This window comes from Amblyomma maculatum, chromosome 5 (genome assembly GCF_055883805.1).
Source record: "Amblyomma maculatum isolate TAMU_Amacu chromosome 5, ASM5588380v1, whole genome shotgun sequence".
Lineage (NCBI taxonomy): Eukaryota > Metazoa > Arthropoda > Arachnida > Ixodida > Ixodidae > Amblyomma > Amblyomma maculatum.
Window position 1 is genome coordinate 149941958 of NC_139348.1, and position 13970 is coordinate 149955927.

Sequence of the window (13970 nt, forward strand, 5' to 3'; positions counted from 1 at the left end):
TCTTTTAATCTGAAGATCTTGTGGTTGATTTCCACCACACAAGTTCGCGTAATTTTCCTTTCAAGAGAAATACTTTCCTTTCTCTAAAAGAAGCTCTCGGGGAAAGCTGGCGTCAGTTGGAGCATTTTGTGCCTGTTCCTGAATGTTATTGTTTCATTGAGATTTTTCGCGCTCGATGACCACCGCCGTCGCCGACAGTGCCAAATTATCGGATACAGGAGAACCTTAACTCTTTGTCGTCAGATCTTGATTCCGGGCCTAGAGGATTGTTTTAACTAAGTCTTAGCCTAGTTCAGTAGTGAATTTTAATGCAAGAGTTAATCTAATGGCTAGACTTTCACCACCCTTTGTCAATTTGTCGGTCATCGCGCTCCACGTAGAAAACTTCTATTCCAACATGACAAGAAAATTTCAAAATTGAGTGCAAATACTCGTATATTTATATAAACGCAACGAAGACGGCACAACACACAAGAAAGACAGGACGGGCCGTTGTCTGTAATAGCGTCTTTGTTGCGCCTATATAAGTACTAGAGCATTAGCTACTAGCCCCGCAAACACATATTATTGCGCACCAAACTGCACAGACAGTGCATACGCATTTCTCATAGATTCCCAACTACAAACGTTTAAATGTAAAAACAAACGGCAACAAATTCCTTCCTTAATATAAAGCCTGTAACGAAAATTGAATGCAGAAAATGCAACCATGACACACAGCCCTTGCAGCTGAAAGAAAGCTAGAGAATTAGGAGGATGACGCAAAACATTGCCTTGGCATAATCAAAATTACTGCCTAATAAAAAACTATAAAATTTTCAAAATTCCAAGCTATCGTGTAAATAATGAAGCATACCACCTCTGCAACTCAATTTGCATCTAAAGGTCACGCTGTAGAGAAACGTATCGCGGTCTAACAATGTCTTCCAAATAATGCGAGTTTTGCAATGGCGCACACTATTATGTGATTTTAATGGGTTTTTTTTCTGCGCCTACTATCCCTGACAGTCCTCTCAGCAGCAAGAGTGAAAATAGCTGCTAATGAAAGGCACCAAACGCACCAAATTTCGTTTTCGTGGCAAGATCTGTAAACTCAACGATCTATTTTGTCGCTCCACCATATTCATCACTCCATAAATACTATTTCTGTCCTTCCGTTCGTCCTTCCTTCCTTCTTTACTTGATTGCTTGCTTACTTTACATTTTACTAAAATTACATGCTTTACTTAACGAATTCCAGGAATTTCTTATTGCTGAATGGCGTTACAATTTAATGGTCGAAAAGACGTCGCAAGCTGAGAGTAGAGGTTATGTGTACACAGAGGTAGTTTTCTGCATATCAGAAGGTTGTGTTTTATTCATTCCATAAAAGAATACATGCAGTCATTTTTTCTTTCTTTTTTTGGGTATTGTGGCGCACAATAAAGAGATTTTTAAAACGGTTGCACGTAGCTAATTTCAGAAATCATCGGCAATACCATTCAAGCCTCTCAGCATTACAACCCCGTAATTGGGAAACAAACCCTGTATGGCGCACAAAAAAATCCCCCAAGAAGCGTCATAACAGCAAAAACATATCATATTGACAGCCATTCATAAAAGAAGAAAAAGCAAGCTCTGAACATTGCACTACTTCACAAGACACGCCGCTTTCTCTTGATAACTAACATGCCAATAAATACTAAACTTTGTTGAGAATTCGCAAGTTATATTTTATGAGGTCAATATTTTTATTATGGTTATTATACGGGGAGAATTTATGAAACAGGAGGGACTGTGTATCGAATCGAAATAAAATTATTTTCGGTGCGGTCACTCTGACAGCGTGTCCTTGACCATGCAGGTAAGCGACTGGCTGCGGAAGGTGGGCTTGGCCGGGGGCACGCAGACGGCCGACATGCCGGTCATGGCTTCCGGGTACTCGGCCGGAAACTTGTAACAGTCGTCCAGCTGCAGGTACACTTCCGGCCGCTTCAAGGGGCCGTTCAGGACGCTGCTGGTACCGCCGATCACGTAGATGTTGGTGTCTGGATGGACAAATAGAGCACGGAATGCGCGTAGGCTTCTATCAGAAATTCTGAAGGGGAATCAGCATCCTTTAAGTGCAACCAATCAGGTCTCTCTCTACACTCTGAGAAGATTGCATCACAAATGGAAAATCGGGATCGACGACGAAAGAGAGAAGACAAGGAAGATTGGATTTTGTCAATCAGCGACCAATAGGAGGAAAGCATGCAATAGCCCTCGAGCCAGCTTTACAGTTATAGAATTTGGTGAATTTGGTATTTTCAAACTAAGAAACTGAATATAGGAGCCTCTGAAAATAGCAAAGCGAGTTGAAAGGAAAAGAGCAGTTAAGAACACACGCGTTGTTTTGATGTGAAAGTTCAAGACAGTTTGCAAAAAATAGCCTCCACAACACAAATCGTGCCAAGCGATGTCAGAGACCACCATCACATCAACGTTTAGTCGGTGTGGGGCAGGTGCATTCGCCTAACTCCTAAACGCTGAACACATTTTACTTCAATGGTATTTTTGCCACCAGGTGACACTAGTGCTACTTTAGCCTGTCAAGACTCGTCATATAAAAAAAAAGAGTCCGCGTTTTTCCAATGTAGTGTTTACAAAGGGTATTTTTCGCCAGCATTTGGAGACAGATACGCGTCAACCGCTATCATGAGGCAGCTATTCTATCTGGCAAACTATATATTTTCAAGCGCATCAATAAAGTTGCCCAATTATAACCTTGGTGAAAACATATCCGAAAGTTATTCGTCAGAACAACTTGGAGCTTCTGAACTGAAGCTTTCAAAACTGACGCCACTATTGCGATAATTCGCGAACCCTTGTTTTAAACGCGAGTGTATTTCGAAGAAGAAAAGTAGTCAGGAATAGCCCAGGTGATTCTCAACGTTTAAGAAACGCTCATTTCGTGTTGCTCGCCAAGGATGTTCTGTCTTATTTTTTAAGCCCTGCCTAAACTAGGCTTGGAGGCGTGGCGCACTGCTTGTGCATGCCACTATTATCAGGAATAAGCAGCACTGCCTTCGGCATAATCCGAATGCCCTATTAAAACCCTTCCACAAAAACACGAGCTTGCTCCTCACCGGCCACAGCGATGGCGGCGGCGTGCCTCGAGTGCACCGTGCATCCGACATGCGCCCATCCGCTGGGCTCCAACACGTCCACGTCACGCAGGCTGACCAGCGGCAGGCCGGGCTCCGAGTTGTCGTAGCAGCCACCCACCAGCCACAGTTTGTCGCCCAGAGACGCCGCGGCTGGGAAGGCCCGAGGCTTGGGCAGCGGCTGGCACTCCGACCAGCTGAGACGGAAGATTGTCAGTGGCGAAATCGACTGTAGCAAGCTCTTCGAGGTAATTCTTAACAATGTTTTACTGAACCATTACGGTAATTATTTATATCTCTTGCTAATCTGTACACCATCAAATTCCTCGCACATTCTCTACTGGCAGCAAAGTACGCGTAGGGTAAGTTATTGAAGCACATTGAAGAAAACTGCTCTATCGGGGAAGACCTCCAGTGATGTGCTTTAGCATAATTTTCTTTCTTGAACTAGTTCTGTAATCTTATACCTTTTCCAGGTTTCCAAAACTCGAGCCCATCCTGACTGATTTTAAACGTTGGACAAGACGCGAGGTTTTGCACTTGGTTATGCCTGTGATCTCGCACACATTAATTAAAAGTCAACAACCGCTGAAAGCCTGCTGGTGCATCAGGCTAATAAGATGAGAGTGTGAATCAAGGATTCCTTCAAAGTACGCTTCTGCGGTAAAACGGGGATTACTACTACACACACACCACCAGGTATTACCAGAGAATACGATAGACGTTACACTGTACATAACCATTCAAAAACTCACGTGTGGGTCTTAGGGTCGTAAATATCCACCCTGTCCACAGCTCGATAGAAGTCGCCCGTCTCAGGTATCATGCCGCCGACTACGTAGATGACGTCACCGACCGTAGCGCAGCCCACGGCCATGCGAGGCACGTCCAGGGGTGTGCACTCTTTCCACGTGTCGGATGCCGGATCATACTCTTCGGTCGATGCCTCAGCCCTGCAAGAGGCCAAGGTTGCTCTTTAGCTGCTCAGGCTGGCCAGCACCTCGTATTCCGCACAGTACGCCATTGCCCTGCGTCATTCTGACGGTCCTAAAGCGTTGGGGAACAGTAGTAACTCAATATGGGAATAAGACTATTACGACGCTAATTTGTACAAAAGCTTGCAAAGTGTGATCGTCTGAATGTCAGAAATTGCCACAGGTCGTTCGCTCGCAGCTCCTACAACGCCGATGCGAGTGCCAGAAGACCTTTCCGATTAAAACCTTCAACCCCTTTAAAACATGAAGACGCGTTGCATATGTACATCGCTGTTTAGTGCAGAAGCCAGCTACCTTACATTTGTGACAACGCAGAATGGCTGTTTTGCTTCTAGTGCACGCCGTTTCGTGTATATATCCGAGTCGCTCGCTTTCTTCCACTGGGCAACGAAATCCTGGGCCTCCACCATGATACAGACTTCTTTGTTGTCTTTTTAATAGATTGCATAAGTCTAATTGTTCGATAAAAATAAAAGCGACTTTGACAGTCTCAAAGCTTTTATCTTGTCTTTTAGAAGGTAATGGCTACAATGCTGAGGACACTCTACGAAGCCGCTGTCGCATGACTAAAACGCAGTATAGGCACCCAATCTTCGCTTGCGTGTTTTATTCTTTGTGATGATGCGCAATCCATTACCATGTAGTGATCACCCTGTACCATCCGGTTAAAACCTCAATGCAATTTATAATCGAATTTTTTAAGTCAAGTGTTTTAGTTCGGTTTCAGTAATCGGGCGACAGTTCTGACGTCAAAGCTAAGCCCAGGTCACGTTTAGGTCAAACACTTTACGGGATGATCAAGCTTCGCCCTAACATGTACGCTACAGCATTTTAACACATCATTTTGATTCTGTAATTTTCTATATTTTATTAATACCTTAGTATTCGCCGAGAGGAAGGTGTAGCATATCTTACTTCTTTGTGGAAACTTACACTTGCAATCAAGTGCCAAAAATTGTAGGTATACTTATGTCACCGGTTCGAAACTTTATCGCAAAAGAGAATCAAAATTCACTTTCTGATGATAAATAGGAAGTGAAATGGTATGACACCAGCCTGAACACTGTACAAACTGTACAAAGAGCGGTTGGGTAGAATTTTTCATTGAGAACTCCCGTGCGTATTTTCGCTTCTAAATTTCACAACTCCGAAGTCGGATTCTCTATGACACTTACGCGATCAGTATAAATTGCAATATCATCATTCCTTCGGTGTTTTAATTTACTCCATTGCGCAAGCTTTCCCAATGACGTCATCGGGATTTCCTGAGTGAGCCCGCTCATTGACGCTCCAAATTTACGCGGGCAGATTTTCATGGTGGGGCTCACTCGCAGCTTATTTTCTTTTTTTTTTTCTTTTTGCCCTGACGTGCACTGCAATGAGACAGGAGAGGAAGAACGTTATTTTGGATCACCCATATGTTCGGTACTAATGAAGCAAGCTTGAGGTTTTATTGCTTGTGGAGAGAATTGATGGGATGCTGATTGCTCGTGCGTGTTTTCTACATTTAGTGAATAGCTTTTTTCGGGCCTTTTAACGCCCATTCGTCGTCACAGACTTTCTGAAAAGTTACTCCTGATATATTTTGGTTCATAATGATCCTCTTCGCAATGTATGTAACTGACATGAAGAATGCCGTTGCTCCCGCGGACTCAGCTTGTCCATTTAATATTCCCGTAATTGAGCGCACCCTTTATTTGACGTTTCCTGTCTGGATGACTAACTCAGCCCCACTCGCCGAACTAGGAGAAGAGAGCAGTCAGGCATGAGCTGAGAGCAGAAAATCGACCCCTCCCCTTAGCTTTCTCGGACCACTTCCGGCCCCGCATCGACATTTCCTGCTTGCATAGACAATGCAAAAGACGGAGCGATATTTTGGATGCGTTTACAAGGCACATCTGGCTTCCAAAGATGACGTGAGCTGACACCATGGTGATGAGATAAAGAACAGTGGCAAGATATACAGATATGTGAAAATATTTATTATAGAGCTCCCCACAAAACTACTCCTTCACCTATGGACGTCATAAATGCGTGGTTCCCATGTTCTCAAGAACGCACTCACCGTCCAAAGCGGCCTCTCCCGCCAAAGACGAGTATCCTGCCCTGGAAGGAGGCTGCTCCGTGCGCTGCCCGGCCCATCTTCATGTCCGCCTTGCGGCTCCACTCCATTGTGTTGATGTCGTAGGCGTAGGTGGTCTTGCACGCCACCAGCTCGCCGCACTTACGCGTATCGGGATCGAATCCGCCTGAAGATGGCCACACAGGAACAACATGTAATGGATGACATCGTGTATTGGCAATTAGGACGAGAATGAACTACGGAGAGGGGTGAGTTCTGTTTTCTTGATTCTGTGTGGCAACGATTCAAGGACTTAACTTTCTGGCAAAAGTGTCCACTCAGATGACCGAGATTGTACGCTTGAGGAACGAGTACACATTAAAACGCACAGTCGCACGAAGCATGTGCCAGCGTATGCAACAAGCTTTCAGAGCTTATAGCAACCACTGAACACTTCCTAAGGTTTGCACGGGTCCCCTTAGGACGACCTACCTAAACAATTAAAAGCCGACGGGTATTACATACACTTCAGTTTCGTTGAGTGTGTACCGCTACGATGGAGTAGGAAAAATTAAGAAGGCATTCCGCCTCACCTGTGACGTAGACGGTGTTGTCAATGAGCACCGCCGCGTGATAGCTCCGGGGCTCTGGCATCATGCCACACAGATCCCAGCGGTTCTTCAGGATGTGGTAGTGCAGAACCACGCGACCTGCGCCCCATGCACAATGCACAGTCATTAATGGCGCTCGCTTCGACGACGACAGAATACTGTGCAGTTTTCTGTGTAATGGCACATGATATACGTGCGTTTACTTATACCGCTGTGTTGACTCAATAGATTTAGGTGATTGGCTGCTGCTCCCAACGCCTCTGGTTCTCTCCCAGTCAAGACGCGTATATTTTGGTGCAGGTGAAATGCTAACTCGCTGTGCACTTTGCGACGCCAACAAATGTTAGCAGTCTCTGTGGTCTGAAAAATTACTGAGCCCTGCATTTCGGTTATCTCATAGTAAATATGTTGGTTGAGGACCATGACCACCACAATTTCCACTTACAGTTTCGCATTATATCTCCGTTGTATACTAAATCATATAATTACTAAAAGCCTCTTCCACACGCACACGCATGCACGCATGCGTGTGCGTGTGCATGCGTGTGCATGCGCACACAACTACCGCCAAACTTCACACGAATTTCGCCGAGGCACCTCTGCAACACAGAGCTCGAATTCCTCAATTTGAGTTTTCAGCATGTGATATGCATATTAGGCCTCTTCTGGAAGACAATTAATGCTCACTTTCCGCACTGTGCGTATTCCGTTTGGCTCAGCCCACGCAAAACATTTGAGTTGAGGCGCCAAGCCTCGGACACAACTTGCCGTTGGCGTAGTTGAGCGGGTCCCTCGGGTCCAGTCCGCCAAAAGTCAGGATGACCGGAAGCGTCTCGTCTTGAACATGCTTCACTCTACGCAGCTTCCGGGCGAAAGGTGGAAGTCCGCTCGCATCTCGCAAACCAAGCGCCTCTCTGGAATATGTTTCCAAAAGGTCAGTGCAACTTCACTATGCGCTTTTTTTATGTGTGCGGTGACAATATCAAAGCTCGATTAAGACGAATTGCTTAGCTAACACTGTGAAAACTGCAAACCAACCAGTGGTAAACCGTGTGAGTTTATTCTATCTAAATCAGCATCCCTTTCCTGTGTTCGCTTCATCATTTTGCGTCTTTAACTGAGCACGAAGGGTAAGGAATTCACAGAAAGCGTCGTTAGGCGATCTATTTAAATCCGTTCGCGCAAAGCAAATACGCGTCGTAATTTCGACGAAGGCTCTTGGTGAACTTCAGCACCACTGGTAAAGGAAAGAGCAATGGGCAGATAGCTCTAACAGTTACTGCTGTCTATGAAGGCCGGCATGGGCAGTCATGGCGTTATAATGAAGGAAACAGCGTTTTAGTTCCCCTTCTATTTCTGTCGGCCTGATCTCTCACTTGGTTCGCTTGAAGTCGTTGTCTACGCGCACTGTGATTCCGTGATGCGGGTCGTTTCTGGGCGCCACCGGCACATAGTGGTAGAAGCGAGGCATGCTGGGACGACTGAGGGGTGTCCGCAGCTTCATCTCTTGCACGCCAAGGAAGGTGCTCGATTCCAGCGCCAAACGGCCAGGAGGCCAGTGGGGCTGCATCGTCGTAGGCCCAGGCAGAATTAGTCACAATGGCACTTTTCCACCGTAGAAAAGAACATCGAGCCTACAAAAGCTCCCTCAACAGAGTAAAGCCAGGTAATGTCAAATGAAAAGAACGCAGAAAGGTTTTCCTTTTCCTCTTTAACCACTGCTTTCTCCAGCTTTTTGTTTAAAAATTACTCTTCCTTATTATTTATTCCTCTGCCTTTTTTTTTCAGGCGTAGTGATCACTAAATTACAACAAGCGCAATGGTTTTTGCATCAGTGTTCATTATTATGCCTCCCTTCTCTCTAACCCGAAATTTAAGAGGTCAGCAACTTCTTGGAGGGGCCGATTCCTCTTTGCATGGAATACGCGTAGGGGCGTACTAATGAACAAGGTATATCAGGTCTTTGTGCCCAATAGCTTGCTGTTGTAACAAGATTGCAAAAGCAGTGAGGCAGATCAAAGTACCTCTTGGCTGCTGTCATCCATGTCGCCAGCGTCTGTCCTGGGCCTCGGATGCGGAGTCCTCTTGCGCACCTCTGGGGGCACCTCTATCTCCTCCGTGGACCGGTCTTGCTCTTCGTACTGCGTAAATACATCGACTGTGATCATTTGTCTATTGTGTCAACACCGATATTTCAGTTTGCATAAAGCGTGAAGTATAATGATTGTCCGTCAACACAGGGAGCACCTTAAAACACTAAGTTGGGTGGCAACTCTTCTTTAATGCTGGGACTGAACAAAACTTCGAAACAGGTTTAGAGATAGAGAAATGATGGTTTCTGGATGGTACCCCATTGAGTTGAATAGCGCCCACTTGTCGGCTTTATCCCCAACAAATAGCTATGGTTTAGTTCCGGTTAAACCTGGATGGAAGGGGAAGCTTCTCTTGCATGCTAATTTATTCCCCTATAACGCCCTATCTGTCTAGGGCACTACGTTATTGGTGACACTTAAGCCCATCCTTTAAGGGTATAACGCGAGAACTTTAGCTACCAGCCCGCATATAAAGTCCCGCTTTAACCAAACCGCATAAACGTGCCTGCGTGCCCTAGGGGTAACGTAGAGGCAATGGGTTCTGGCAGGCTGATTTTTCATATGGAATAGGGACCCGAGTTGACTGCTCCTGCCTGTGGCATAGGGGTAACGTGAATTCTAACGTCATGGCAGGCTGATTCTAACGTCACCCTCCCACATGAAAGGGCAGCCCCGAGTTGGCGCTCTTTCAGGCGCCCACCGACTCAGACGTTGAAGGTTCGAGCTGGCTGGCGTAGTGAAGCTTCCGCGTCAAAATCACGGGCACCCAGTTTTTAATATGTACATCCAAAGTAGAGCGAGGAACTCAGTCGCGGTCAGCTTGTACTACGAGCAATGCATCGCTAAAATATGATTTTGCCCTTGGTAATTTAGGAAGGATACTTGAAGGTTAGTATTCCAAGCGCTAGCGTTTTTCACGAACCTGTTCTAAAGTTTTCATTTCGCGATCGTTTGAAAGCGCAATTCATCATGCGCATATTATTTCTTATAAATTCGCCATCTGCAATTCTTCAACTAGTCGTGAAGTACTTAACGACATGCCTTCCCGTCGAGCTCCCTCCAGCTCCTTTTATTTCATCTCTCCTCTAATGAAACGGTCATCAGCGGATGAACAAAAGAGGAGACACCACAAAGCGCTGATTTCAGCAAACGTTTATTGCTGCGCTAGCGTATACATACACCCTACAGCGGGCATGCGCGCAACGAAAGGAAAATAAACTGTCATGCTTAATATAGTATCTCATCGCACTAGACGCCACTCTCCATGGAGCAGCTTGCTTGTTCGAGGGAGGGTGGGTCCCAGTGCGATACGATACCTGTGCTAGATTAAGCGTTAGATCTTTATTTTCGTTCATTTCTGCGCATGCGCGCTGTAGGGTATATCTATATGCAGCGCAGTAATAAAGCTTTGTTAAGTCAGTCCTTTGCAATGTCTCCTCTCTTGTCCGTGTTCGTCTCGGAGCTGTGTGGTTGTATGCGAATGAAACTGATTAAGAGCTGAACAAACTCCTACCGTCGTCATCATCGGAATCAGCCTACGCCCGCTGCAAAGCAAATCTTTCTCCTGCACTTACAGTTACCCTGTCCTCTTCCTACCTTGTAACAGGATCCGCTAAACAGTAAGATACACCAACACTCTCCTTAGCAAAGAGTTGTGGCATTTCATGCATATTCCGGTCGAGTCGACATCACGTCCAAAATGAGCGCAACACGAAACGACGCACCCAGAGAAAAGGCAAATAAAAACGCTGGCTCTTGTCTGCGCGGTTCCCGACATGAGTTGCGGTATACTTATAAAAACTTAAATTTGTTCGATAAATTCCACCTGTGACAGTGGCTGCTAGAGGCGAAGCGTATGAAATCGCGCTCACCATACTCTTCGGCGGCTTGTGGGACCTCTTCCTTTTTTCCTGATCTCCCTGGTCCAACTTCAACGATGAGGGATTTCTGGAACTTTCTCCGTTCTGGGAGGAAAGCAATTTTGCGTGGAGAAGACATACATTTGACTGCTATGGAAAATGATTGTTCAAAATATGCTATAACAAAGTGGCACTTATGTGCGAAGCAAACGGTAATAATAAAGTCATCAGAATGTATTTCATAGAAACACGATTCTAAATGATAACGTGTTTTGCCTCTATAAAGGGGGGCGTGGGAGGTGTATCGGCCATAGCTATGAGAAGAAAGCCGAAGAAAACATATAGGTATGTTGCGGGGAAGAAACGCGAAGAGGAAAATGGCAGAAAAAAAGCGACAAATGTTTTAACAAAATTAGAATAAAACCAATTTCAGCACTGAGCAATTGATTGAAGTTTTTTATTTAACGAAAGAGAGGAGTTGAACAGTCGATGGTAGGCACTGTAAACTCGAAACGCCGGAGGCTCCCGCTGCTACAAGTTCATAAGCTTGCACAGCTCTTCTTGATCATTGCTGGTGGGGTGGTTCATGACTACGGCACCACGACGTGAAGAGTGATTGGCGATTATGACACCAAGGTGATGTATCGGGTTTTGGGTAGGAAAAAGCAAAACGTGCACAAGTTGGAATATAAATTTGTCTGGATCTGTTGTCAATATGTACAAAATACTGATATAATTGGGAAGAGAACCTTGATTGCAATAATCTACTTATGAACAGTGCAGAGTGCATATGAAAATATTAGCTGGGTTTCAACTAGGGTAAACAAAGTTAAACATGCGAAAGCGCGGTTTAATTCGGTTTAACTATTGGTCGGTATTTGTTTTGTTTTTTCTGCTCCAAGGTTTGATTTGGTTACGCTCTAGGATATACAAATATCAGGCAACGTGTTCATGTTTACGGCGTCTTCTATCCCTTTCCAACTCAGCCAGCCGGATATGGCGCGCTTCTGCTGCCAACAGAAGGACCCGCCTGCCTCGCCATCCCGTCGTAGTCTGACGGGCAGTAGCAATTGCGCGTTACGTCTATGTAGGCTACCATGGCACGCAGCGAGATGTTATATTATTTTTCTTTTTATTTTTAGTTTTCATGTGATTCTTTTATCCCGCTAATTATCATGAATTATTATTAGTACGTGTTATTAATTACCATCATCATTATTTATCATATTTTGATGCACTGCTCTACTGAAAAACCAAAAGTTCTACGTGGCAATAACCTCGTAAAATCTCATCAAATCGCATAGACTCTCATACGGTTCACATCATTACCATAAAATATCGCCCATAATTTATGATAATGTACAAGAAGCTATGCAGTTATATGCGACTTGTATGTGATTTCTTATGTGAATTGAATGAAATTGTGTGAGAAAATGTGAGGTTATTGCCCCATACAATTTTTTCAAGAGGGATGCTAATCCTTTCAATAGTCATTGGTGTACCAGAAAAGAGAGGCGCAGTATCTGCTGAAGGTCCGGTTATACCTCGTGAAATGGTGCATTCGCACTAAAATAGAAGCAGAGTCATTGCAACATATTCAAGAGGGGTCATTTAGGTGTCCAGCATCCAAAGCAGAGCAGATATCTGGTAGCGTCTTTGAAAAGCGCTAATCACTCATAAATACTAGAAATGGACTTCAGGGCTTATGCTTCTAAGAATAAACTTTTGTACCGCTGCTTTTCAGAAACGGTACGCATAAAATATTTTCTTCCCATTTCATTTCTTACTCTTAATCAAACTTAATTTCGTCATACCTTACGAAGCCTTTGGTTATATTTCTTGTAGGACTATTTTAGCTGAAAAATACTCGTTGCACCAGTGAAAATCACTAGGAAAGAACCGGTGCATAATTCATCAATGCTACCAATTTCGTTTCACATCACTTGCACGCAGTAAACAATATTGTCGCGTAAACGGCGACCTTTACAGTTGCGTCCGAGGTCCAAAGCGTGGCAAAGGTTCTACGAACAGCGTCAGAGTTCAGGCTCGAGGTTAGCACACTTCTTCCTCTCACACTTCTGCGCTTCTTTGTCGTCAACGCATGCTACATTAGCCCCCCCGTGCGAAAAGCATCGTCCCGATGCTATATTGCAAGAGGGACAGAGTAAAAGGGGCCGCTATCTGGCATGAAAAGGCTTCAAGCGGACCACGTGGACCACTTCAGAACGCTTGGGACGCCGGGGCTCTGGTTCCTCGTGCGGAACGACTTGATAGTCCAGTTCACTGACGCGTCGAAGAACGCGGTAGGGGCCGAAATAACGGCGCAAGAGTTTTTCGCTAAGTCCGCGTCGTCGAATGGGGTACCAAACCCAGACAAGGTCACCTGGCAGATAGTCTGCAGTCCGCCGCCGTAGGTTGTAGCGTTGTGCATCTCGGCCTTGCTGCTGCTGTATTCGCACCCGTGCAAGTTGACGGGCCTCTTCAGCACGCTGTAGAAAAGAGGCGACATCATCATTTGGACCTTCGTCTATGTGGGGCAGCATGGCGTCGAGCGTGGTCGTCACTTGTCGGCCGTAAACTAGGCTGAATGGAGTCATGTTGGTAGTTTCCTGAACGGCGGTATTGTATGCAAATGTTACATACGGCAATACTTCGTCCCATGTCTTGTGATGGACGTCCACATACATTGACAACATATCGGCAATGGTCTTGTTCAAACGTTCTGTCAGGCCGTTTGTTTGCGGGTGGTATGCAGTCGTGCGACGATGATTGGTGCGACTAAGAACAAGGATATGCTGGATGAGCTCTGCAGAAAATGCAGCTCCTCTGTCAGTAATGAGTACTTCTGGTGCGCCATGTCTCAGGACAATTTGAAGAACGAAAAATTTCGCAATTTCAAAAGCGGTAGCACAAGGAAGAGCAGCGGTTTCTGCGTAGCGAGTCAGGTAGTCAGTAGCTACTATAATACACCTGTTCCCACAGGTGGAAGTAGGGAACGGTCCGAGCAAGTCCATCCCTATTAGCTGGAAGGGTCTGGACGGTGGCGTAATGGGCTTTAAAAGACCGGCTGGCCTCAGAGGCGGAACCTTTCGACGTTGGCAGTCACGGCAAGTTCGAACATAATGCGTTACATCGCTTGGCAAACGAGGCCAGTAATACCGTTCTTTAATTCTGGATATTGTCCGAGTGACTCCCAGGTGGCCGGATGTGGGTTCGTCGTGGCAG

At 45.4% G+C, this 13970-nt stretch overlaps 1 protein-coding gene across 1 annotated transcript in view; it reads right to left on the reverse strand.

Annotated features, from left to right (window-relative positions):
* Positions 1-1391: 1391 nt before the first annotated feature.
* Positions 1392-13970, reverse strand: part of LOC146189939 (alpha-scruin-like) — a 28555-nt gene continuing 15976 nt past the window's right edge. Inside the window, exons 8-16 of the mRNA XM_084603351.1 lie at positions 10758-10850; positions 8818-8934; positions 8170-8357; positions 7562-7707; positions 6776-6892; positions 6186-6369; positions 3881-4078; positions 3108-3322; positions 1392-2027 (exon numbers count right to left, since the gene is read on the reverse strand). Of these exons, the coding sequence (XP_084459477.1) occupies positions 1813-2027; positions 3108-3322; positions 3881-4078; positions 6186-6369; positions 6776-6892; positions 7562-7707; positions 8170-8357; positions 8818-8934; positions 10758-10850 (1473 nt within the window). The 3' untranslated portion in view covers positions 1392-1812. The remainder of the gene's footprint in view (positions 2028-3107; positions 3323-3880; positions 4079-6185; positions 6370-6775; positions 6893-7561; positions 7708-8169; positions 8358-8817; positions 8935-10757; positions 10851-13970) is intronic.